At 50.4% G+C, this 22,595-nt stretch overlaps 10 protein-coding genes across 10 annotated transcripts; 6 read left to right on the top strand and 4 right to left on the bottom strand.

The window, feature by feature from the left end:
* rsm25 (mitochondrial 37S ribosomal protein mS23) lies at positions 1 to 1,141 on the bottom strand. Its single transcript, XM_057283887.1, has 2 exons — positions 596 to 1,141; positions 1 to 506 (listed from the first exon to the last, which is right to left on the bottom strand). Exons 1-2 carry the CDS (start codon positions 1,024 to 1,026, stop codon positions 161 to 163), a joined length of 777 nt encoding a protein of 258 aa, XP_057130153.1. The 5' UTR covers positions 1,027 to 1,141; the 3' UTR covers positions 1 to 160.
* A 246-nt stretch (positions 1,142 to 1,387) lies between these two features.
* N7471_011167 (pentatricopeptide repeat protein) lies at positions 1,388 to 3,856 on the top strand (the record flags this gene model as incomplete). The annotated part of the gene is made up of 1 exon (XM_057283886.1): positions 1,388 to 3,856. The coding sequence occupies one exon, from the start codon at positions 1,388 to 1,390 to the stop codon at positions 3,854 to 3,856; it is 2,469 nt and encodes an 822-aa protein (XP_057130152.1).
* Positions 3,857 to 4,173: 317 nt separating this feature from the next.
* On the top strand, positions 4,174 to 5,864 carry N7471_011166 (putative RecQ family helicase RecQ; the record flags this gene model as incomplete). The annotated part of the gene is made up of 5 exons (XM_057283885.1): positions 4,174 to 4,256; positions 4,308 to 4,429; positions 4,489 to 4,523; positions 4,573 to 4,856; positions 4,907 to 5,864. 5 exons carry the CDS (start codon positions 4,174 to 4,176, stop codon positions 5,862 to 5,864), a joined length of 1,482 nt encoding a protein of 493 aa, XP_057130151.1.
* A 512-nt stretch (positions 5,865 to 6,376) lies between these two features.
* Positions 6,377 to 8,486, bottom strand: N7471_011165 (KH domain-containing protein; the record flags this gene model as incomplete). Its single annotated transcript, XM_057283884.1, has 9 exons — positions 6,377 to 6,400; positions 6,457 to 6,997; positions 7,092 to 7,300; positions 7,356 to 7,523; positions 7,579 to 7,631; positions 7,699 to 7,720; positions 7,910 to 8,068; positions 8,124 to 8,203; positions 8,273 to 8,486. The coding sequence occupies 9 exons, from the start codon at positions 8,484 to 8,486 to the stop codon at positions 6,377 to 6,379; spliced, it is 1,470 nt and encodes a 489-aa protein (XP_057130150.1).
* Positions 8,487 to 8,922: 436 nt separating this feature from the next.
* On the top strand, positions 8,923 to 9,956 carry N7471_011164 (acetolactate synthase regulatory subunit; the record flags this gene model as incomplete). The annotated part of the gene is made up of 2 exons (XM_057283883.1): positions 8,923 to 9,713; positions 9,779 to 9,956. 2 exons carry the CDS (start codon positions 8,923 to 8,925, stop codon positions 9,954 to 9,956), a joined length of 969 nt encoding a protein of 322 aa, XP_057130149.1.
* Positions 9,957 to 11,715: 1,759 nt separating this feature from the next.
* N7471_011163 (uncharacterized protein) lies at positions 11,716 to 15,077 on the bottom strand. Its single transcript, XM_057283882.1, has 5 exons — positions 13,951 to 15,077; positions 12,950 to 13,894; positions 12,558 to 12,920; positions 12,322 to 12,497; positions 11,716 to 12,248 (listed from the first exon to the last, which is right to left on the bottom strand). Exons 1-5 carry the CDS (start codon positions 14,936 to 14,938, stop codon positions 11,907 to 11,909), a joined length of 2,814 nt encoding a protein of 937 aa, XP_057130148.1. The 5' UTR covers positions 14,939 to 15,077; the 3' UTR covers positions 11,716 to 11,906.
* A 246-nt stretch (positions 15,078 to 15,323) lies between these two features.
* Positions 15,324 to 16,466, top strand: argB (ornithine carbamoyltransferase; the record flags this gene model as incomplete). The annotated part of the gene is made up of 1 exon (XM_057283881.1): positions 15,324 to 16,466. The coding sequence occupies one exon, from the start codon at positions 15,324 to 15,326 to the stop codon at positions 16,464 to 16,466; it is 1,143 nt and encodes a 380-aa protein (XP_057130147.1).
* Positions 16,467 to 17,207: 741 nt separating this feature from the next.
* N7471_011161 (uncharacterized protein) lies at positions 17,208 to 18,553 on the top strand (the record flags this gene model as incomplete). The annotated part of the gene is made up of 2 exons (XM_057283880.1): positions 17,208 to 18,180; positions 18,243 to 18,553. The coding sequence occupies 2 exons, from the start codon at positions 17,208 to 17,210 to the stop codon at positions 18,551 to 18,553; spliced, it is 1,284 nt and encodes a 427-aa protein (XP_057130146.1).
* A 453-nt stretch (positions 18,554 to 19,006) lies between these two features.
* N7471_011160 (DUF3984 domain-containing protein) lies at positions 19,007 to 20,424 on the top strand (the record flags this gene model as incomplete). The annotated part of the gene is made up of 2 exons (XM_057283879.1): positions 19,007 to 19,012; positions 19,075 to 20,424. 2 exons carry the CDS (start codon positions 19,007 to 19,009, stop codon positions 20,422 to 20,424), a joined length of 1,356 nt encoding a protein of 451 aa, XP_057130145.1.
* Positions 20,425 to 21,494: 1,070 nt separating this feature from the next.
* Positions 21,495 to 22,522, bottom strand: N7471_011159 (cut8/STS1 family protein; the record flags this gene model as incomplete). The annotated part of the gene is made up of 2 exons (XM_057283878.1): positions 21,495 to 22,354; positions 22,447 to 22,522. 2 exons carry the CDS (start codon positions 22,520 to 22,522, stop codon positions 21,495 to 21,497), a joined length of 936 nt encoding a protein of 311 aa, XP_057130144.1.
* Between the last annotated feature and the right edge of the window lie 73 nt (positions 22,523 to 22,595).

The following is a 22,595-nucleotide window of genomic DNA, read 5'->3' as shown; positions in this document are numbered from 1 at the left end:
TGAATGTGATATCGCGTAAATAGAGCTAGGGGAGTACAACATCCAGCAGAACAGATCAAATAATATACATAGGCCATCAATATGAAAGACTAGGGGATCAAAAACTCCTGGAAAAGGAGTAGCATAATGGCGTTCGAGCCCACTCCAACATCTCAGACTCCTACAGAGTGACCGCCTCTGCTTCTTCGCCCTCCATCTCACTTGACTCGGTCTCTCCCAGATCTGGTGCACCGCTAAGAGCTGATTTCCGCTGGTCCTGGACTAGAGACGTTTGCCGAGCCCAGGTAACCCATTTGTCGTACTGCTCGTTCTCCATCTTCATACCAATGTCCATGTATGACGGTCCGAACTCTGCGCCATATGCCGCGGCTTCTTCCGCAGCAACCCGGCGTTGGATGTCCTCCTGCAACCGAAGTCTGTAGAATTCTCGACGAGCAATATCGTAAGCGGCGCTCTTGTTCATATCCGGGACGTTATTCAACAGCCACAGCTGTCGCTGAACAACACTAGTACCAGAAAAGTAATACATTAGCATCGTGGGAAGTTTCACGCAAGACAAATAGAAGCATTAGAAGCGGAAACATTGGGAACACACCTTTCACCATCTAACCGCTTCCCTGGCTGTTGGATGCGGCTCCAGTCGTAGTGTTCAAAGTCCTTGCCAGTGCTCTCAAGAAGCACACGGGGCCGGGCAAGTTCCCAGGGGTGATCGCGGAAGAATTGAGTTCGCAATTGATCTTCCTCATATTTGAGCTCGACAGGCTGGAAAAGTCGACTAGGCTTCTTGGGCTTTCTGCGCTTCTCTTGGACTTGGAAGACGACCTGCGGCTTCGATGACCCAGCAACGGTCTTCAACCGCTGTTGGACAAGCTCGTGCTGAGGAGGGCGGGTACGAATGAGGGTTTCAGCAGGAGGGATCTCGCCGACCACCCCGACCCATTGTGGCAGTTTGCTGATCTTTCCACTGGCGAATTGGCTGAGTGCTGTCTGTCGCACCCGGAGGGCTGTGAGGTTTATTTTGCCCATGGCAGTCGAACACAGCCTGTAACTGAAAGAACTTGAAATGAAAGAAGAATTGAGACGCGACCAGAGACAACAAATCAAAAGACAAGATATGCGCTGGCAGGGGACGAGGTGGTTGATGCGGGAGCGAAAAAGATGGGATTGGCAAAGCGCGGCTCCGATTGGTCGAGGGACAGACTCCGCCAGGCCAGAAAGTGCAGGCCGTTCATCTTCAGAAAAACACACCTACGTTTTCCAAATCTTGACCCTCTCCCCTTTTGTCTGCTTTTTGCGCCCAGAAAGTAGACGGCTCCCTCTCTTGTGCGAGTGGCAAAGGGCTTTCTCTTGGATGCGGCCTACCTAATGCCACGATGTCTGTCATCTCATGCCTCATTCAAATAGGTCCCCAAGCTCGCCAAGCCTGCGAATTCACCCCAAGCAGGCCTTGGATGAGCTTCCTCTTCTTCGACAAACCTCAATGCCTCCCTCGAAGCCCCCTTCTCACACCTCCTCTGTCCGAAGACTCTGTCCCCGTCGTCCTCGCCCGTCCGTCGCGTCAATAGCAGATATTTTTGTCGGCTCACTGGTTCTGGCAAGCTTCTGCCACGAACACTCGCCGAATCGTCGGGGGTTGTCGACAGTAGCCTGGAGTGCTTCGGATCATAATTTACAAAAATTTCAGAGCAAAGGCGCCAATGGTCGCAGACAGCTACCACCCCGACGACAAACGGAGTATTCAAGCTCAAGGTTTCATCTGTCGCAACCGAAAAGATTGATCAGCAACGGATTGGCACGTACAAATGACGATAATACAGAGGAGAATAATATTGACACCGAGTCACGGGAGGAAAGGGAGACAGACAACGACTATATACCATTGTGGCCGGCAAAGAATGCGGACGCGGAATCGCGAACTCACTGTGAAAGATTTGATTTTACATACGATTTCGACCGCAGAATAGAGATAACGGAACACACCAAAACCGACATCGACATCGACCCGAAATTGCCGGACAAATACCCCCGCCAATCCTTTCCGTCATGGCTGCATCCCGAGAAGGAGAAGCACCTCTCTACCTCGAAGCTGTACGAAAGGTCCTTGGCAGATCATGACTGGGAGGAAGCAGTGAATGCTGTAGCTCCATATTCACGTTACAAAAAGACGTACAAAGATGAGTCGCCCGATCAAATGGAAATCCACTCGGTTGAGAAGCTTGTCAGAACGTTATGGGAAGAGCCAAACCCATCCACTCAATACCTGTTCCGATTATACAGAGATCTTCCTGCCCCGGGTGTAGCTTTGCTTTCTCAACGCACCCGCGGTGCTCTTTTGCGCTTGTTCGCGCATCCTCGAGATCGACGATGGGTAGATGCTCGTCGCTACTTGGCATTGGTGGACGACATGGTAACTGCGCGACTCCCTCTATCCCGATCACTTTGGTCTTCTGCGATACATCTTTCTGGCCGAGCCAATGGCAGAGTTTTGAAACGAGATCTTATCCGAGCCGTGGGCATGTGGCAGAAGATGGAGCATATCGCTGGAGTGAAGGCCGACGAGGTGGTCTTCAACATCCTGTTCGACATCGCAATCAAAGCAGGTGCATTCAAAGTTGCTGATCGCCTGGAGGAGGAAATGACTGAGCGGGGCCTGAGCTTTTCACGCTGCGGAAAGACATCCAAAATCTATTATTATGGGATGATACGGGATGTTGAAGGTATCCGAGAGACTTTTGACGACTTTGTGAAATCGGGGGAGATCGTCGACACAGTTGTCATGAATTGCCTTATTGCCTCATTCCTTCGGGCAGGCGACACCCAAACTGCGGAGCAGCTCTACGCACGCATGCTGGAGAAACAATCAAGCAATAACAAACGCCTTTCGCATTCAGACGATGGATCCCACTTCCACGTTGGCGAGTCAAATTTGAGCTATGACATGCCCCAATATCGGGAAAGAGCCCGAAAGTTAGGCCGCGTATTGAAGAAGTCGTCAGCACTGAAGGAGAAGTTTCCGGAATATCACCGTGCTCTCCAGGATTCTCTCTCCATTGCACCCGACACGCGAACTTTTTATGTCTTCCTACGACACTACGCCTACAACACTGGCCAGCTCGATAGCTTCATGGCCGTCATGCGTGACATGGAGAAGACCTTTGTCGTCCCACCACGTGCTATAATCTATCTGTTCCTCTTTGAAGGGTTCGCTCTTCATGGGAGGAAGAAAAAGCAGTGGAGTGCGGAAAACCTTCGGCTGACATGGCATGCATACATCCGGGCTCTGCGCGACTCAAATGCAAGACTCCGTGGATTAAATTTGAACAACCGAAAGATGACTTGGGAGAACCCACTGGCTAAAAGCGTGAAAATCGATGTCGAGGAGCTACCAGTGACCGATGCTCCCAACGGGTTATACATGACTTTGCCAACAGCGGATACAGTTGGGAATCCACAGGGATCCGGGGAAACTGCCGAGGGCTCTGCCGTGGATGATTCTCAAGACAATGAACAAGACGCAAAGCCTGAGCTTGATGAAAAAGAAGATGAATCCACGGAAATAGAGGAACTTGATGTAGATGAGGTCTTCAACCCTCGCTTGCAGTTCCCAGGTGAAGCAGAGCAAGAAGAACTCTGGGACCCGGAGCAGCGTCTTGAAAATGGTCTTTTTGTTGGACGTCGGATGATCACCATTATTCTGCAAGCATTTGGAACATGTTGTGGCCCCAAAGAGGTCCTCGAAGTTTGGTTGCAACTTGAACGGCTTTGGCATCCACAACAACGCAAGGCGGTTGATGTTTTTGCCGTCAAGGAAGAGCTTGATAAACAAATGTCCAGGGATCCGCATCGGAACCGCTGAACAAGAAAGAGAAGCAGCTGAGATTTGGATTCAGCACTTGTACATTATTTTCCACATAGATCTGCCATATACCGCCTTGATTTCTAGCGTGTCTTGCGCAAATGTATTATTTTACATGAAGATCAGGTTCAGTTTGTAGACCATCATGAAGTCTTTGCTCAAACGTCAATCAAATTGAAGTCCACTCAATCCCAAAAAGGAAGTAACAGGTCGCCACGTGACACCGCGTTCTGGGACGCGGTTGAAGACTCAGTCTTCTTCTTCTACTGCACTTTCACCTACCGCTCTCAATTTATCTATCTCTGCTATGAAACACAATGGATCCCAATCTGGCGGTGACGCGCCAAACAGCCAATATGCGCTGGGTCTTGAAACATACCTTCAAAAAGAATGATTTCCGGTGAGTTGACGAACTACAGAAGAGGGTCAATTTACTTACTCCACCACATAGTCCACTACAACGAGAAGTGATTTTCTCCGTCATAGAAGGGCAGGATGTCTTTCTTCAAGCATGCACTTCATTTGGAAAGAGCTTGTGTTACCAGCTGCCTGCAGTTCTCAAGGATTGGGGCTGTGAGTTTTCAGCATCTCTTATTTTCAATGACGGGTTGACCTGACTTGAATATCTATAGTGACTGTCGTCGTTTGTCCACTTCTCTCATTGATGGTGAGTGTGGTTCTTGAACGTTTGCAATCAATCATCTAATCCCTGACAGACAGATCAAGTGAATACATTGAAAGCTCTTGGTGTATCAGTCGCTACGATCAATTCCAATACTACTCATGACGAGAGACAGCGAGTTTTCGAGGACATGCTTTGCGGCCACCCGAGCACACGCCTTCTTTATGTCACCCCGGAATTGTGCCAGACGGACAACTTCCGCCGCCGCCTGCTCATAGTTCACAAGCAAGGTCAACTCATCCGCGTTGCCATTGATGAGGCGCATTGTATAAGTGAATGGGGCCATGACTTCCGGCCAGCTTACAAAGAGCTGGGCTGGTTCAGAAAGAATCTTGTCAATCCGACAGTTCCCATCACTGCGTTGACAGCGACTGCAACCCCCGAGTCCGCTCGGACATGATTAACATCTTGGGGTTAGATCTCGAAAATCTTCGGATGTTCAACACTCCGTCGGACCGGCCCAATATTCACTACGAGGTACGGTATCTCGCAGACTTTGCTGGTGACAATAGTAGCGCAGAAGACAGCCAGCTGCAAAACCTGCTTACATGGCTTAAGGGCATCCAAGCCCGACGAGAGGCCCGCCTTGGTAGCACTGTGACACAGCTCCCTCCGATGTCAGGCATCGTATATGTAGGGACCCGAGCTATGGCTGAGCATCTTGCCAGCCGGCTATCCCATTCGTCGGACGAGATGGTCACGGCGTTGGCATACCATGCCGGCGTGGAAGCCACCAAGCGCGCGCACATTCAATCAACGTGGAAGTCATCTCGGCCATGCCAGCCAGCCGATGGTGAAAAGACACCCGTTTTCTCCATTATTGTGGCAACCAATGCCTTCGGGATGGGAATCGATAATCCAGATGTCCGCTTTGTCGTGCATTGGACGCCACCGCGAAGCTTCGAAAGCTTTGTTCAAGAGTCAGGGCGTGCAGGTCGAGACGGCCGCGCCGCTGCCTCACTTGTCTACTACGGAATTCAAGAGAGGAACTTCATAGAGAATATGATCTACCGTGATACTGAATCTCACCGTGCGCATGGCCCCGAAAATCGAGAGGCCAAGCTTGAAAGCTTCGGCAAGGTCATTCGGTACTGTGAGAGTATTAGGAGGTGTCGACATGAACTGATCAAAGAGTTCTTTGGTGATTTCGAGTTGGAAGAAATGGGATCACAACTGCCGGCCAGGGAGGGTGTATCTGTTACGAGCTCATCCCCTTGCGACTTCGCCTGCGATTTTTGCAAAGAGGGTCGTGTCGGGTTGGCAAAGCGCCGGGATAAAATGGCATCTGAGATTCAGATGGCTCTCCTATACGCGGATTTCGACTGAGGGATATCGTCTTCTATTTGATTGTGCTGCATGGTTTAGTGTTTTCTTTATTTTTCTTGTCATCTTGTTACTTCTGTTAAGTTTTCTGCTTGTATTTCTGAGGCCCCAACAGCATCAATGGCGCAGGGAAGGGGGGGGTTTGTACTTCACATATACCACAGAGACAGAGACATGAAATCCAGCATCCGAGCCGCTCAGCAACCTGCGCTCGCTTCTAAAGAGTTTAGCCACAGCAGGATATCCACTGTCAATAAGCAAGCCTTTTATTATGAACACAATTATGAAGTTTACCGAGTATGGAAATAGGTAAATCAAAGGGTTAGACACAGGCAAACTGCTAGACTTTCTTTAGCAAAGACAAAAAGATCAAAAAGAGATTGATCAAAATAAATCGCTGTATCACCCTCGATTTTGCAAACGACCAGGACATGCTTTTGTTCGCCGTGTAAATCAAATGGACTGCGACTAGACAGAAGAAGGCACAACATTAACCCACCAAAACAGGTTCAGGCTTAAAGGCCAGGGGGTGGGGGGACCTGCAATTCGTCTATCAGTAATCAGAACTAGCATGAATGACATAGGAAAAACGTACCGCGCTGTAGCTGCCACCTGCACCAGGGGGTGGAGGCGGCGGGGATCCCGAGCCAGGAGGTGGAGGAGGGGCCTCGCTGGCTGGAGCAGAGGGCGGAGCAGTGCCATCTGCCTGCTGCTGGGCGGCGGCCATTTGCTGATAATACTGGTAGTAAGCGACGTAGTTCTGGTATCCACCGTAAGCAGCATAGGGATCGGCAGTGCCGTAGTACTGGGCGTACTGGGCACTGTAGTCAGCGGCAGTGGGAGTGGCAGCAGCGCTCGGGGAAGCAGCAGCAGCAGCCTGGCCTGCAGGGCTAGCAGAGGAAGTATTATGCTGCTGGCGATTGTTGTAGCCACCGCTGTATCCACCGCCGCCACCACCTCCACCTCCACCTCCACCTTGGTAGCGATCACCACGATCACCGCGATCACCACCACGGTATCCACCGTAGTTGTGCTGGGGTGGGTTCTCCTTGAAACGTTGGTATTGTTCCTTGACATTGGTTAGAAGGTCCTCACAAAGCTCCTTTGCTTGCTGGACATCGTTGGCATCAGGACCACTTGAAATGCTGTTAGTAAAAGCTCATGGTAGAAATTGAGTGAGGAAAAAACAATTGAAAAACAAAGTCAGTAAGAAAATAGATGAAAACTCACGCCACATGGAGGAACATCGCCTCGTCACTTTCACGACCGGTGCTCGATTCGATGAAGCCAGAGCCACGGCCCTTTATCTGAACACGGCAACGAGTCTGCTGTTGGATGTGCTTCACATAAGCACCGCCCTGTCCGACGACCTGAGCGCGCAAATTGAAACCGGGGATTGGCTCAAGATCGATGGGGATACGCTCATCCGGCCATTTGCGCTGTATGAAATTAGCCAAATTTTTATTAACAAAGGGGAAAGGAACAGTTCCATACACGGCCATACTCATCCCGCTCAACCTGCTGCTCGGGTTCACGGCGGCGGAAACGTCGCTCGTCAACCAGGTTCGGAAGTTCTTTTTGCATCAGGTCATTAATCATAGCGACTGCTTTCTCCAGGCCATCCTTGTTGGTGCTGGTCACATGTAGGTAAAGGGGAGGGCTCTAAATCAGAATAATCAGCACTTGATCTCGCCAATCTTGGGAGGGCATTCCTTACTGCAGCGGTCGCCATGTTCTTGTCGGGGTAATAGTTGCCTCGGGTTGTCACATCTTGAGAGAGAAAAAAGTGAGTGAGACCTTCTTTGCCTAAAGTTAAAAATATGAAAGGAAGTCGTACCGGCGCCGGTTTCATCTTGAATCTATAAGTCAGGCAGCGGAGGTCAGCAGATGCAACAGAGGGTGAATTGGATGCTATGTTTTAGTGAAGGGTAAGCTTCATCCAGTCCGAAAGAAGAGAGCAGAACGATGAGAAAGCAAGATTCAAGGTACCCCAATCTTCTACGAGGATCGTGGCTGGATTATCAGCAAGTGACAAAGGGAGTAATTACCATCTTCTGAGTAGAACCCTTCGTCAGGGTATAGCGATTGCGCAGATCATTGATCTCAATGTCCTTGATGTAGTCTCCATCCGCGACGTAGATTTCGGCATTCAACTTCGCTGCGCCCTCGGCGGCGGGCGACTGGGAATTCTCTGTCGCGTTGTCAGCCTGTTCGACAATGTTAGAAGTTGGGTAGAACGAATCGAATTGAGTGTGTATTCACGGAACGGATTGGAGGGACATCAACATGCTGAATGCCCTTCTTCGCCTGAAGCTGCGCATTAATCTTGGCTGCTGCTGCCGCTATAAAGACCACAATGATTAGCCATATAATCGCATTTATGATGGTACATGAACCCGAGTGTAACGCACCTGCGGCAGCGGCCGGATCCACTGCAGATGGCTTCGCTGGAGCCTCTGCGTCAGGGCTGCCACTCAGCGGGCGACTCAGCGGGCTACGAGTGCGGGCCGACTCCGACTGTCTGTTGGACGGAGATCGAGAGCGTCGGTCAAAACGGGATCGCCGGGGCTCAGGCTCAGTTTGGTCAAAGCGAGACCGCTTAACTCGGTGTTCATCGTCCGCCATGGTGAAAGGTGGGGTAGAGGGAAAAGGGAGAGGAAAGGTCGGGGAAAAGAAGCTCAAAAAGGTCCAGATCGATTGCGGGAAGGAGTTTTAGGAGGCGGAGGCCCAGCAACCAACAAACAAAGCCACAAAGGTAAAACTAATGAAATCTTGAGTAAATTGAAAAGCCCAAAGTGATGGGAATAGCCAGGAATATTATATATTCCTCATTTCCAACAGCTGGTCCGGTTTCTGGCAATCCCTTTGGCCATGTTGAATATTGAAGGTCACGTGGTGAGAAAATCACGTGCCTTTATCACTGGCAGATGGACTACACCGCTTTAAGTCTAGCTTACTCTGAGTCAGCGGTCGGTCGCCGAGGTCGGCCGATTAAAAAGAATATACCCGGGGCGAATCTGGAGTGAATCATCGCACAACCCATTCACATTACTTACCCGTTATGGCTTTCAGGCGCCCATTGACGCTGTCCCTGGGGTCAGCGTCGCTGCAGTCATCTGCTACAGCTACTGCCCGGTCTCGCGTTGCTGCGCTTCCTCGATTCACCTCCATTCGTGCATCGTCGAGCTCAACTTCAGCTCTTGCCTACAAGGCATTGCACCGTCGGTCCCCTCTGCCTTTGCCGGTCTCCGATGCTTCCCCTCAATGGGATGCTCCGACCGCTGTCTCCTCCATCCTCTATGAGACTCCCGTGGCTCCCTCCAACCCACCCAAGAGGCACATCCTGAACTGCCTCGTGCAGAACGAGCCTGGTGTGCTGTCCCGTGTGTCTGGTATCTTGGCCGCCCGCGGCTTCAACATCGACAGTCTTGTGGTGTGCAACACCGAGGTTGAGGATCTCTCGCGCATGACCATCGTGCTGCAGGGCCAGGATGGTGTCGTCGAGCAGGCTCGCCGCCAGCTTGACGACCTCGTCCCCGTTTGGGCTGTGTTGGACTACACCGACTCCGCTCTTGTGCAGCGTGAGCTTCTCCTAGCTAAGGTCTCTATCCTTGGTCCTGAGTTCTTTGAGGAGCTTCTCCAGCACCACCGCGAGATCACCACCTCACCAGACTCCCTGGACCACAAGCACCACAGCCTTGACCACACCGCCCAGCAATACCACCCCCGCCACCTTCCCCAGAGTCAGGCTCTGCGTCACAAGCACGAGCACTTGGATGCCATTACCCGTCTGACTCACCAGTTCGGTGGTAAGGTCCTGGATATCAGCACTAACAACTGCATTGTCGAGGTGTAAGTATTTTCTCTCTCCTGACTCATCCTTTTTGACCACAATTGACTCATACAACCTCCTACAGCTCCGCCAAGCCTTCCCGTATCGACTCTTTCCTCAAGCTGATCGGTCCCTTCGGTATTCTCGAGTCCACCCGGACCGGTCTGATGGCCCTTCCTCGCTCTCCTCTGGGTGAGCCCAACGAGGACATCGAGAAGGATGCTGCCGACGTTGTCGATGCCAGCACCCTGCCCCCTGGCTAAGCTATATATCGAATTTCCAACTCAAAAACTTACATACCCGAATAGGATTGGTTTGGTCTCTTGGCTTTGTGTATCTTCTGGCTTTCCCGTGGAGTTGACCTAATTTCAAATAGATGGCTTAGCCATTGTATGTAAAATGATAACAAATATTGTTTCCGTCGCATCTATACATATTCCTTGCTTTTCTAAACACAAATTGCTATGATACTTTAAGTGGCGGTGTAGGGTTATTCACTAGATATTCCGCGTCTGCCGTAGCGTTTCCTAGATCGGAGATCCTACATACATATTCCACCACACTTGCTCCCAACCTTCCAATTGGAATAGTATCTCAAGCATTAATCATCAAGCAAAACACCGTTTCTATTGTGGCATTAATGGCATTTAATTGGTGTTTCTATAGTGTATCAACCTGTAGACTATAGTGTTACCAGGGTGATAACCTAAGAAGACAAACTAACCTTGTAAGAGACAATGCAAATACTTGTACTGCATCAATTGATATACAGAAAGCACTTTATATAACTGCTCACAAGTAATCAAATTCAGGACTGCCAGGGAATCCTCCAGCGTGCGCATATATACAATATATAGGGTCTATTGTGCAGTGTATAGCCTGTTAACGGTACATGCCCAGGTAAGACGAACGGCTCAGGATTTCACAAGGAGACCCGAAGAAATAACGAGACGGCGCTGGAACGAGGACGCAATCGGATTGATCAGTTCTGACACAGAACCTGGCAAGACTTGGACTTCCACAAACTCATGGAATTTAATCACACCCCGCCGTGGGGCGACGAGAAGGGACAAGAGGGAAACTAGCCACGGTTGTGAAGTGATATTCCTTCAACTAGCTAACTAGCTGGGTGAGCACAATGTAAGTGACTAAAAGGCCACTGTTGCTCTTCCGGGTTGAGAATGGGGTGGTGATCTTGATATCTGTGTCCTTCTTGTGAGATTTTTGTCCAGGTAAAACATGACTGAGGTACGCGAGAGAGAGAGAGGGAACAGAAGGGAAAAGGTCTGGGAGATGCTGAAATAAATATGGAAGGGGAGGAAACACACGCTCAGCCAAGTCCTACATGTGTATGGCCTGCTTGCTTGTCCCCTCCCCGCCAGCCGGTACATGTGGCCTCTTGCTTGCTTGTGCTTTCACCAAGCCCAGCTGGCTCAGGAACCACGCCTTCATAGATTATTCTCTCGGGGTATCTCAAAGCCAAGCTGAAAGCTTCCTTGAAACGGAATGTCAGTGTCTCGAATACCGCTACCGACTATGCGGAAAATTCAACATTAGATTCTCGAGACGACGAAAGCCCAAATTCAAGCTTGATTTCCGATCGGTGCAATGAATTCGACGGCCTCAAATTTGTTTCTTCTGCTCTTCAAGAAGAGCAAGAACGTGAACTCGCCCCAGAGACCGAATTCGAACGACAAGTGCAGAGGCCGCCGATGATGAACGAGCATCAAATTCATGAGGATCTGTGGTCTTTTATAAGCACTGGGGAGCCTAAACAGTTCTCCCATGTTTATAAGCTGGCGTTTCAATCGTTGTCAGGAATATTGGCAGTCTTCTGGTTGTTTTGCGCGATCATTTTTTGAGAGTTTTGGATCGCAAGGCAGGTATGGTATACCTGGACAGGAGTATAGGCGTAGGTCCTTTACTTGTTGGAATCACGGAAGTCCTTTTGGTCTCATATATGTATGCTTCTGTCTTTACTCTCCAGGGCTTACTCTTACTCTTACTCTTACTTTGATTTGGTTTCACTTCATTTTCATCTTTGGTTGTAAATTGAGAGCAGTCTGAATACACATACCCTCACAAAGATAGGGATTGATCTAAGCAAATTCCCCATACATCAGTCATCCCAATGCATTACCGATCCAGCAGCAATGAGCACAACCCAAGAACAAGACCTCGACCTCCATTATACAGACCGTGGCAACTGCACTCTAAATCCTCACTTTAGCTGCAATTCCCTTCCCATGGTAGAGAATGACATCCATATAGTTCCCAATCAGCACTCCAACCTTAGCGACAGCATCCATCTCCAATGACTGACCAAGTGCCTTGCGCAGGGCGTCGTACCCAACCCCGCCCATGTCAAGATCGACTGGCAAGCGTGGGCTCTTGGATATACCAGGCGGCACTTCAAAGGGTTCAGGGTTATTGATTCGACCGATTGGCTCGTTTTTCTCATAGAAAGCCGTTGCGTCGATTGACGTGATTAGGATATTGTTTTCTGCTAGGGGTGAGCAGAGGATGAATTCTGCTGTGGAGGACCAGAGATAGAACTAGAGTAAGTGTTAGTATGAAGTTTTCCCTTATCTCTGGATGGGACATGGTATGAGTGAAAGGGGCATGTACCGTTGCATCTTGGATAAAACTTGGCTTTTGGTCCTCATCATCGTTGTCTGGGGAACCAGGAATAGACATGCGAGGGACAGGAACAGTGATGTTGATGACCGATAATGCTTCGCCCAGGTCTGGTAGAGATGGAATCGTGTTTCGATGCGTTTTGATGGTGATTGTTGTATTCAAGCCTGAGCGAAAGCATCAGCATAATCTACTACTTGGATACATGCCATCTACAAGGAACTGACCTGATATATAGGATGAAAGCAACGCCCGTCCTGTCTCAACCCCATCTACTCCAGCTGCGTCCAACGGGCACCAAAAGAAGTCGATGGGGACGTAACTGTTGTTGCCAGGCCCAACAGAAATATTATGAGCGGTAATATGGGCCACAGCAGTGTCATTGTAGAATATCAGAAAGTCAACGAAGGGGATTGTAGCCGAGTAATTCGTTGGATTAGTAAAGTTCGCCTGAGTAGACACCAACATCGAAGATTCAGTCGTGTTTCCTAGTCGTAACGAGACGACGCGTGGATTGATTTGGTCAAGTGCATTGCCGATGGAAGTGGAAGCTATGACATGGTCAATGGCCAAAATATTCTTGATTTGTACTAAGATCTTCTAATTCATGAAAACATACTCTTCACGGGTACCTTCCCTTCCGCGGGAATCCCTCGCACGGCGAAGCGGCCCAACCCAGTTGAGACCTTTGTGTCTACGGTGGCAGCAACCCGTAGTACGACTGTTTCGCTACCGAAAAGCATTGCTTGGATGACCTCTGCCAAGAGCCCATCGTCTGTGACTTCTAATGGTGCATCCTTGATCGCAAACTCCACAAGGAGTGCAGAGGAGCCATCTCGATCATCCACCAATGTGGAGTTGGCGTCTTGCCAGTGGCTGATGTTTAACACACCAAACTTCTCTTCCTTGTAATAGACATCTGCAAGGGCACGAACTTGCGGGACTTCTACTTGGAAATTCATCTCCTCTGGCAAAGCAATGAGAACCTCCACTAGAGCAGACACTGTGGGTTGTGAGTCTGGAGAATCTGGCTCCGCGAAAGGGTTAGGAAGGGAGAAATGTGTATCGGACATCGTGAAGTTCTTCACGAGGTTGTCCAACGCATGTCCCGTAAATGGAAGAGGCACAGTCACGCTGCGCAGTAGATCGACAATCCATGCTGGGGTATTGAGTGATGGTGCATCAGATCCACGGACGTAGATAGTCGTTTCGAGACCTTGCATAAAGCTCGAAACCAAAAGATCCAGAGGAGAACCCTCCCGTCCTGGGCAGGTAGAGGTCAATTCATTGGGTAGCTGTTGGATGATACCATCAACGCCGACTGCAGTTGCCTGGCCAGGCTGAACGTCTATCGCGCTTGTCTTCGCATCGGCGACCAGAATATAGGGATCCCCGGGTGAACAGTTGGGCACCAGAATGTTAAATCCGAGGGCAGGAACAGTGAGGGCGACGGGAGAATCAATCAAAGATGAAACTAAGACATCCACCGCCATGCCACCACTGTTTGCATCATGCACATTCAGCTTGAGAATATTGATCGTTGGCAGAGCAGGGAAATCATGTTCTGAAAAGGGGTTAGCTTATATGTTCCAGTACTAAAAACAAACAAATACACCATACCTTCAATGATGATATTTTCTGTCAGAACTTGAGTTCCTAAAGCGAACAAGCCTGACTTGAGATGCACTGTCGCCTTGCTCTTAACACTGAGGCGGCCCAATCTTCCCTCAATCCAATCAATAGCTATCGCGTGGATTCCTCGAATGTCACCCGCCTCTAGATCAGTGAGGAAGTCGACACTGGTATGATGGCCGTTACGGATGTTCACTTTGATGGAGGGCAATGTTGCGTTCCCAACAAGCACATTCCCATATTCTGGGAGATAAACTTCAACATTCGATGGGCCCGTCTCAACTTCCCTGGCAATCCATGTCGCCAATCGACCAATGCCTCGAACTGACTTATTCTTCACGCGGCCCGAGTCCATCACGAAGTCGCCCTGAATCCGGGCTCGAACGCCCTCGGGTGTTGTAGAATCAATTGATACTGCCGTCGGTTTGAAGACAGTGGCTTGTTGCGCATATTCTTTGACCGCCGCCGGAGCCGCAAAGGCAAGTACCAGTATTGCCAAAACACTGAGCGTTAAAACAGATAGAGAGATGACTGTCGGCCATGGTACACGGCTCCGCTTCTTGGTGGCACCATTCTCGGGTGGGTTCTGTGATGCGAATGAATAGGATCGCGACAACCCTTGCTCGGTCCCGTAGGCCAATTCATCTTCACGGCGGTGTAATAGAGGTGTTGATTCTGATGACAATTCATATGATGGCCTAGGCTGGTCGGCGGATATTCTCTCCCGGGACGGTTCAAGAGGGCTGGACTGCTCATCCAACGGAGCCTGGCTCGCCGCATCCGCCATCGTGGCCCCGCCTGAATGGGATCGTGATATTCTTTGCTCGGTTTTAGAGACCTTCGATTTACCTTTAGAGTTGTGCGAAACATGAGATGACTCTGTTGATAATTGATATGACGGCCCGGCCTGGTCATCGGATACTCTCTCGGAGCCCAACTGCGCATCTAGCAGAGGCCGGTTTGCCTCGTCAGCCATCGTGGCCCTAAACGTAGATAAATCACAACGAGTTGTAGTCTCCGGAGCTGGTAGCAGTTACATGAAAGGGATGAAACCAAAGCACGTAACACAGGAGACAGAGAGTGAGAGGCAAGACGTAACCTTGGGAAAAGGCGATGACGATGCGCCGATGATAACGGATGATAACGGAACCTTGAAACTGTGGAGTGATGACACCTTGGCACCTGAAGTATTAGGCAGCAAGGCATCAATACGCTCGGACATCACATCTCCACCAGATTAATTTATTGAGTCACTCTTCCAAGGATCTTTATTTTCAGGGCTCCCCATTCCTTTTCCCTTTCCCTTTCCCTTTCCCTGTCCCACAACACTCCAATTCCTCATCAATAAACCCCAGCTCATCATGGCTAGTGGTCTCACAGCTGCCGCCCGCTATGGTGCCCAAAGTGTAAACCAATTGGCCGGCTCCACCTCACCTTTGCGTCGAACACTCCAGGCTAATGGAATCCGACGATTTGCCCACCAGACACCGACCTTACCTCCCACCTCCCCTTTCGCCCCTCGTCACCTTCTCTCCATTGCAGACCTGACCCCTACGGAATTCGCTACCCTGGTCCGCAATGCTGCATCACACAAGCGTGCCATCAAGTCCGGGGCCATCCCCGAGAGCCTATTGGGATCCCTCTCCGGCAAGACCGTGGCCATGATGTTCAACAAGCGCAGTACTCGCACCCGTGTATCCACCGAAGCCGCCGCCGTCCAGATGGGCGGCCACCCCATGTTCCTCGGAAAGGATGACATCCAGCTCGGTGTCAACGAGTCCCTATACGATACCTCCGTTGTGATTTCGTCTATGGTTTCATGCATTGTTGCGCGTGTTGCCAAGCACGAGGACGTCGCAGGTCTGGCACAGCACTCCACCGTGCCTGTGATCAATGCGCTGTGCGACTCCTTCCACCCGCTTCAGATCATCGCCGACTTCTTGACTATCTACGAGTCTTTCCCATCTCAGGCGCACAAGCTCTCCAGCCTGGGTCTGGAGGGTCTGAAGATCGCTTGGGTTGGTGATGCGAACAATGTTCTGTTCGATCTAGCCATTGGAGCTACTAAGATGGGTGTGGACGTGGCTGTTGCTACTCCTAAGGGCTACGAGATCCCTGCGGATATGATTGACATCATCCAGCGCGCTGGTGAGGGTGTCGCCAAGGCTGGCAAGCTCACCCAGACCAACGTCCCCGAGGAAGCTGTCAAGAACGCCGACATCCTGGTTACGGATACCTGGGTCTCCATGGGCCAGGAGGAGGAGTCCAAGAAGCGCATGAAGGCCTTCGAGGGCTTCCAGATCACTGCTGATTTGGCTAAGCGCGGTGGCGCTAAGGAGGGCTGGAAGTTCATGCACTGCCTGCCCCGCCACCCCGAGGAAGTAGATGACGAGGTCTTCTACAGCCCGCGCTCTCTGGTCTTCCCTGAAGCTGAAAATCGTTTGTGGGCGGCCATTGCCGCATTGGAGGGCTTCGTTGTGAACAAGGGAAAAATTGTGGAGTAAAATCCGGTTAATTACGGGAGTCTATAAAAATGTGCCGAGAAGCTTTACCCGGCCAATGACAGGAATGATGATTTTATATAGCGGAGTCACCAATGCCGAAAGTTCTCCGTTGCTGGCGAGCCAATCAAAAGATGATCCGATGGCCTGGGGCTATCGGATGTGGCTCCTCCAAAATGGCGGGGGCTTCCGATTCTGAGACATGATTTTATTCTGTTCTTTATGCAGATCATTCGGATTGACTATATTGTATAATATACTACTTGCTAGTTGTCAGCAATCTAAAATCCCTTGGGCTATATCAAGACATATATAGGTACAATATCTACGTTCCACCTCCTCTGGAGTTACTTGGCATTACCGAATTCGACATAACTATAAGTGATATAGAACAGAAAATACCAACTATTAAAAATATTCGAAACATCAAAAGCTACATATTCCCAAGTGGATTCCCGATATTCGAGAAATATAGTATGTATTCTACGTCAATGCCTGTTAGAACTCGGGAAATCCGAAGTAGAATCTCGGAATCATCGCTCACCCCACATTTACTCCACGCTCCGAAGGGCATCTCCAAGACGGTTTGATCGGGTAGTGCTTCACGGGGAAGTCCGAGCGAATATACATAAAGCTTGCTTGAGAACCTGGAGTATCGGTCATCACCCTCTCAACAATATCCCTAGGTTCAGTACCTCCGAATTCCTCCACATTTCATTATCAAGTCACCCCCGCACATTCATAATGGGCTTTGAAAACAAGCGAGTTGCAATCGTCGGCGGCGGCCTGGGAGGCATGTCATTCCTCAATGCTGCACTGTACGCCGGTCTGAAGAATGTACAACTATACGAGCAAGCAGCGCAGTTCGGTGAAGTCGGTGCTGGGGTAAACATCACCTCAAACGCAAACCGCGTCCTGGACGCCTTCGGTCTACAAGAGAGTATGATGCGCAAGTCTTCACGCAAGCTGCCTAGCTATATGGAATATCACAACTACAAGACCGGAGAGTACGTAGGTCACATTGGTGAATTCTCGCAGCCCCACGCACGCCTGCTGCACCGCGCCCACCTACTGGACTCACTGAAGGAGCGCGTGCCTGAGTCAAGCCTGAACCTGGGCAAACACCTGGCATCCATTGACCGCAACACTGCCGCCGGTGTTGCGCCGTACACCCTTCATTTCCAAGATGGCAGCACCGCCGAGGCAGATATTGTGATCGGATGTGATGGTATCAAGTCTAATGTGCGCCGGGATATGGGCCTGGGAGACGACCCCAACTACTCTGGCCAGGTGGTGTATCGTGGATTCGTCGACTACAAGGACCTACCCGCTGAGACGGCGCAGTTACTGCGCAAGACTGTTAATTTCCGTGGACCCAAGCGCCATGTCCTAATCTTGCCGATTGGTAACAAGGAGACAGGGACTGACCGTGCTGCTATCATCGGTTTTATGTCTGAGCCGCTTGAGGCATGGGACTCTGAGAGCTGGATGTCCCGCTCCGATATTAATAGTCTCCAGGAGCACGTCCGTGACTGGTGCCCGGAGGTGCAGCATATCATTACTGGTCTGCGCAAGAGCTCCGAGGACGGCAAGATGCTCAAACAGGCGCTGTATGTGCGTGACCCCATCGAAAAGTGGTATGAGATGAAGAGTGGGCAGAAGGATGCTGGTATTATTCTGCTTGGTGACTCGGCGCACTCGACTCTTCCTCATCAAGGTACGTTGTATCCTATCTGTGTCTAGTCCTATTGCGGGACATATATTAATAGTATGCTATAGGTCAAGGAACATGTATGGCAATTGAATCTGGCATTGCCCTTGCAACAGTTCTCAGACACTGGAAGACAGATGACCTAGAGGCTGCATTCAAGTTCTACCAGGACCTCCGCAAGCCTCGGACAGACAGGGTCACAAATACCAGCTACGAAGCCGGTAAGCTGGCTAGCTCGGACTCTCCCGACCAGATGACCAACAACTTCAACCCGGATGTATTGATGGAGCGGATGAAGTGGATTATGGAGTACAATGTTCTAGAAGACTTGAAGATCAAGGGTCAGGGATATTTGGACTTCCAAGATTCGCGCCTGTAAGCGTTCTGAGATATGTTAATATACTTCCAAGATTGTATAGATATTTTGATTATTTTGTAGAAAGAAATAAACCTTTCTAGATTGTCATACATTCAGTCTGATTGCACGAAAGGAAGTATTTATCATGCCACAATTGTATAATCATATGATTGGACTGTACAACTGGGCCCCCTCGCAATGTTGGTCGATTTCTATAGATCCGTCATCTATCATCTATCATCTATCATCTACCAGTCATTCCATCTCCCTCTACTTATTTACACTCAACACCATTCCGTACAGTCTATCTCTATTTATTAATTATATTTCCATCCTCGGGCATAATAACATCAACATTGCCGGGGCCGCTCGGCCACTTTCACATGCCAACCGCACGTGCAGCAACTCCGCATTCCCACCGTCTCGACCTCTTCATCTCTGATTCTGCTTGACGTTTCAGCTGGAAAACTCAAGATGGAGGTATATACTAGATTCCGACCCGAGCAAAAACATAAACTGGAGATTTAACGTGTCATATATAGTTCAACGCCACCTCGGGAGGCTTCCAGTCCCGACGGTCATACCCATCCCTCCGCCACATCTCCCTAGCACCCTTAAACCCACGGTTCCCCATTGACGACGACGACACAGATCCAACAGACTACTTCAACCACCGTGACCATGAAACTCCAACTAGCGGCACCCGTACACCCCCAGCATCATCATATCTATCCAGCGTCTCAGTCCCAAGCACGCCACCGATCCTCTCCCACTCACGCAGCAACTCGCGAAGCCGCCACAAGCGCAGCAAAAGCTCTATTGGGGCAGGACCATTAAGCGACACGAACTTGCACAGCCGGGACCTAGGTCATGCCCTCCACCACATCCAAGACAAACACAAGAAACAGCCCAGCATCTCGCACTCACAAGGACGACGCCCGCTCCCAGACAGCACTCCGAAATCCAAATCCGACGCAGAATGGATGCTCCGCGCAGGAATCGCCCTAGCATCCTCGACCCGCGAAGAAAAAGGCCAAAGCTGGCTCTCCAAGCGCGAGAGCTCAACAAGTCTCGTCCCAGACACGTCTTTCGATGAAACGTCAACTACCCGCCACCACCACCGCACCAGATCAGGCGCTTCGTCACGCATGACCCGCTCCGGTGCTTCAACTCCAGGTGGAGCCGGCGCCCTCTCCCGCCGCGCGTCCCGCTCCCGCGCCGGCAGCAGACCCGGCAACAGTAGAGTCCATCTAACCATGACCGCCCTCCCGGCTTCAACGCCAGCAGAGAAGGAGATATCCACCCACTCGGGCACGGATACAGGCACCGTGACACGAACGGCGAGCCCCGAAGCGCGCGGCCGTACTCCGCTAGTGCCTGACTTCGTAGACGCGAGCATCCGCGCAGAAATGGAATCGCTACAGCACCGATTCCCGGATGAAGACTCAGTGCACTGGGACGGGGCAGGCTCTGACCAAGATGAGACTTCGTCTGAGTACTCTTACGACTCTGACGAGACGCCGGATGACTTCGATGAAGCGGATCTGCAGCAGCTGACGCGTGAGCGCGGGTTCGGGCTCGGGTCTTGGATTGACCGGTTGGTTGAGTGGACGCTTTTCGGGGTTGATGAGTGGCCTGCGGGTGTTCCGGCTGCGGCGGCTGCTTCGCGTATTGGGACGGCGGATACTACTACTACTGTTACATTTGAGGAACCTGTTTTGGTGGATGGGCGGGATGATGATACGCTTTCGCTTGGGTCGGTTGGGGATGGAGATCTGTCTGATGGGGAGGGTTCTACTGGTAGTGCTGCTCCTATTGATAAGCCTGGGAGTGAGGGTGGGTGGGAGGATGCTGGGTGGTTGTTTCGTTTGGTGAAGCGGGCGTTGGTATGAATTATGAATTGCATTGAGCGATGTTCTTGGTGGGAGTGGTTGTCTGTAAATACTGCTTTGTTTTGATTTGATTGCTCTTATTAGTTATTTATTAGCTTTGTTGTTCGGAATATCTATGAAGCTGGTTATACATGGCCAAGCAAAAATACTAAGAGGATAGGGAAATATATATCCGGTTTTTACACGTGATGACCAAAAGCTATGAGAAAATTGATAGGATTCCAATGAAACAAGCTAGCGTGAATAAAGGGCCTACCAACCAACGTATCAAAATATGTTGTGTGATATGACAGGATCAGAACGTATGTTGTAGACCGATTTGGATGGCGAGTGGCCTTCTTCTAATGTATAGAATAGGTTCAAATCTCCGCCAACTTTTCCAAAGCTGAAAAGCGCAAGGATTGGGTTTGATGGCCCAAGACAGAAGTTGTCGCTCTGACACACATCATTGGAATATGCGAGGGATAGAATGGCACAAGCAATAGAGAGATTGAGCCCGAGTCTCAATAGTGAAATAGGCAAAGACAACTCACAACAGCGAAAGAGAACAAGAAGATGATAAAGACAATGAGACATGAATGAAATAAAAGATAGAAATGTATGCGACACCAGGGCGCCAGTAGATATAAAGAGAGTATCAGAGTTGGAATGAAGTACACAGATGAAAGGAAAGAGGAAAGGAAGGGTCATGCGTATAAACCGGAATACGACAAAGGAGCAAAGCAAGGAAGAAAGAAAAAGATACTGAGTCTTGAGTTCATTGAAAGATTTGAGAACAAACAAGCTATAACAGCATTCATCTTCCAGAGTTCCAGCCGAAAAAGAACAAAAAAAGCTGTAGGTTATCCGCCTTGAGTACTATAACGCCATCTGACCATGTCGAGTCTAGGGTCATGCAGCAGGTATCGTGATCGTGACATACGTCGAAAATTGCGCGGTCAAAGGGGTATGGACCGTCGGTCAAGCTCAAATGAGAGCCGGCATGAATGGGAGGACGTGAGGCCGACACGCAAGAGCGGGGTAAATGTAATGGGTGGTCTTTCGTAAGGAAATCAGAGTGGTGTGATTTATCACCAAGGTCCGACTTTGACTGGTGTTCCCAGCCCGTAAGTTCCGGAGAAGAGCTGATCCCGTATGGAGCCCATGTCGTTGTTGGTTCCGTGGGATGGTGTGTCGGGCCCACTCATCCATCCCAAGCTGAAACCGAGTTCGTTGACAGCTCCCTGTAGCTTTCCTCCAGAGGTTTGGTTGTGCTTGGCAAGCTTTTGATCCCAACCTCCGTACTGCAACTGGATGCCGCCACCTCTTTTAGCCGCTTCCCGGATGACCAGAACCCATGCCTTGCACATCTCGTCGTAAGCTGAATCTCGTTCGATGTTGTTCTGTGGCGTGCTCCAGCGAGGCAAGGCATGAATGATGTCGGTTGCCCCATCTAGGTAGCTCAAGGATGTGGATGCTTGGGATTCGTTTGGAGGCAGAAAGTTGGGGGTGAAGTCACTCAGGGCGTCAAGAAGGTTGGTGAGTGGCTGTCGGACTCGGTTGTAGGCATAGTCCGATTCGGTATTGCCACCCAACGGGAATGACGACTGGAGGGCGGCCTGATAGTTTCGAAGGACTTGAAGGGTTGAGGAGACATTCGGGCGTGGGGATGTGTGCACAACCTCGTCAGCGAGTTGAGGGTGACGCTCGCACATGGTCCGTACAACTGTCCGCAAGGCATCTGTATCGAGGGTCTCTAGCAGACGGGGCAGAGGTAGAGGTCGGCCTGAAACGTTCGGTCGGGAACGTTTGATGTTGCGGTAGCTGTGAGGGAGTTGTCGAGGAGTGAAGGCGGGAGAATTTGTGGGCGAAGCAGACATGCGTCCATCATGGTCGTTGTCGTCGTCGGCTTTCCGTTTACGGCTGGCATAGGACGACGAGGGTGTAGACACTGGCCGTTCTGTCAGTATACGAATGCATTAAAGAGAACCACCTTAACCAGAACAGAAGAACACATTATTTCCAGGGGAAGGGATATCTTACTCATACGGGAGGGAGAGAATCGGGAGTTCTCGTAGAAGTGAGGCGGAACAGGAGGTGTGGCCACCAAGCTGTTCATGATGACAGCCGGATGGCGAAGAAGAAATGTGATACTCCAAAGGACTCGGATACCCAAAAGAGTGAAAAGAAAC

This window comes from Penicillium samsonianum, assembly GCF_028829775.1.
Source record: "Penicillium samsonianum strain IBT 33392 chromosome Unknown utg000007l_segment0_segment0, whole genome shotgun sequence".
Lineage (NCBI taxonomy): Eukaryota > Fungi > Ascomycota > Eurotiomycetes > Eurotiales > Aspergillaceae > Penicillium > Penicillium samsonianum.
The sequence above is the reverse complement of the archived record's forward strand: the minus strand, read 5'-3'. Positions and strand labels throughout refer to the sequence as shown.

Excerpts from the sequence above, each read along its gene's own strand:
- rsm25 (XM_057283887.1), bottom strand. The coding sequence starts at position 1,026 with ATGGGCAAAATAAACCTCACAGCCCTCCGGGTGCGACAGACAGCACTC. Across the intron at positions 507-595 it reads AAGCGGTTAGATGGTGAAAG|TGTTGTTCAGCGACAGCTGT; the intron begins GTGTGTTCCCAA and ends TTCTGGTACTAG.
- N7471_011163 (XM_057283882.1), bottom strand. The coding sequence starts at position 14,938 with ATGGCTGACGAGGCAAACCGGCCTCTGCTAGATGCGCAGTTGGGCTCC. Across the intron at positions 12,498-12,557 it reads GCTTTCATCCTATATATCAG|GCTTGAATACAACAATCACC; the intron begins GTCAGTTCCTTG and ends GCTTTCGCTCAG. Across the intron at positions 12,249-12,321 it reads GTTTTATCCAAGATGCAACG|TTCTATCTCTGGTCCTCCAC; the intron begins GTACATGCCCCT and ends CACTTACTCTAG.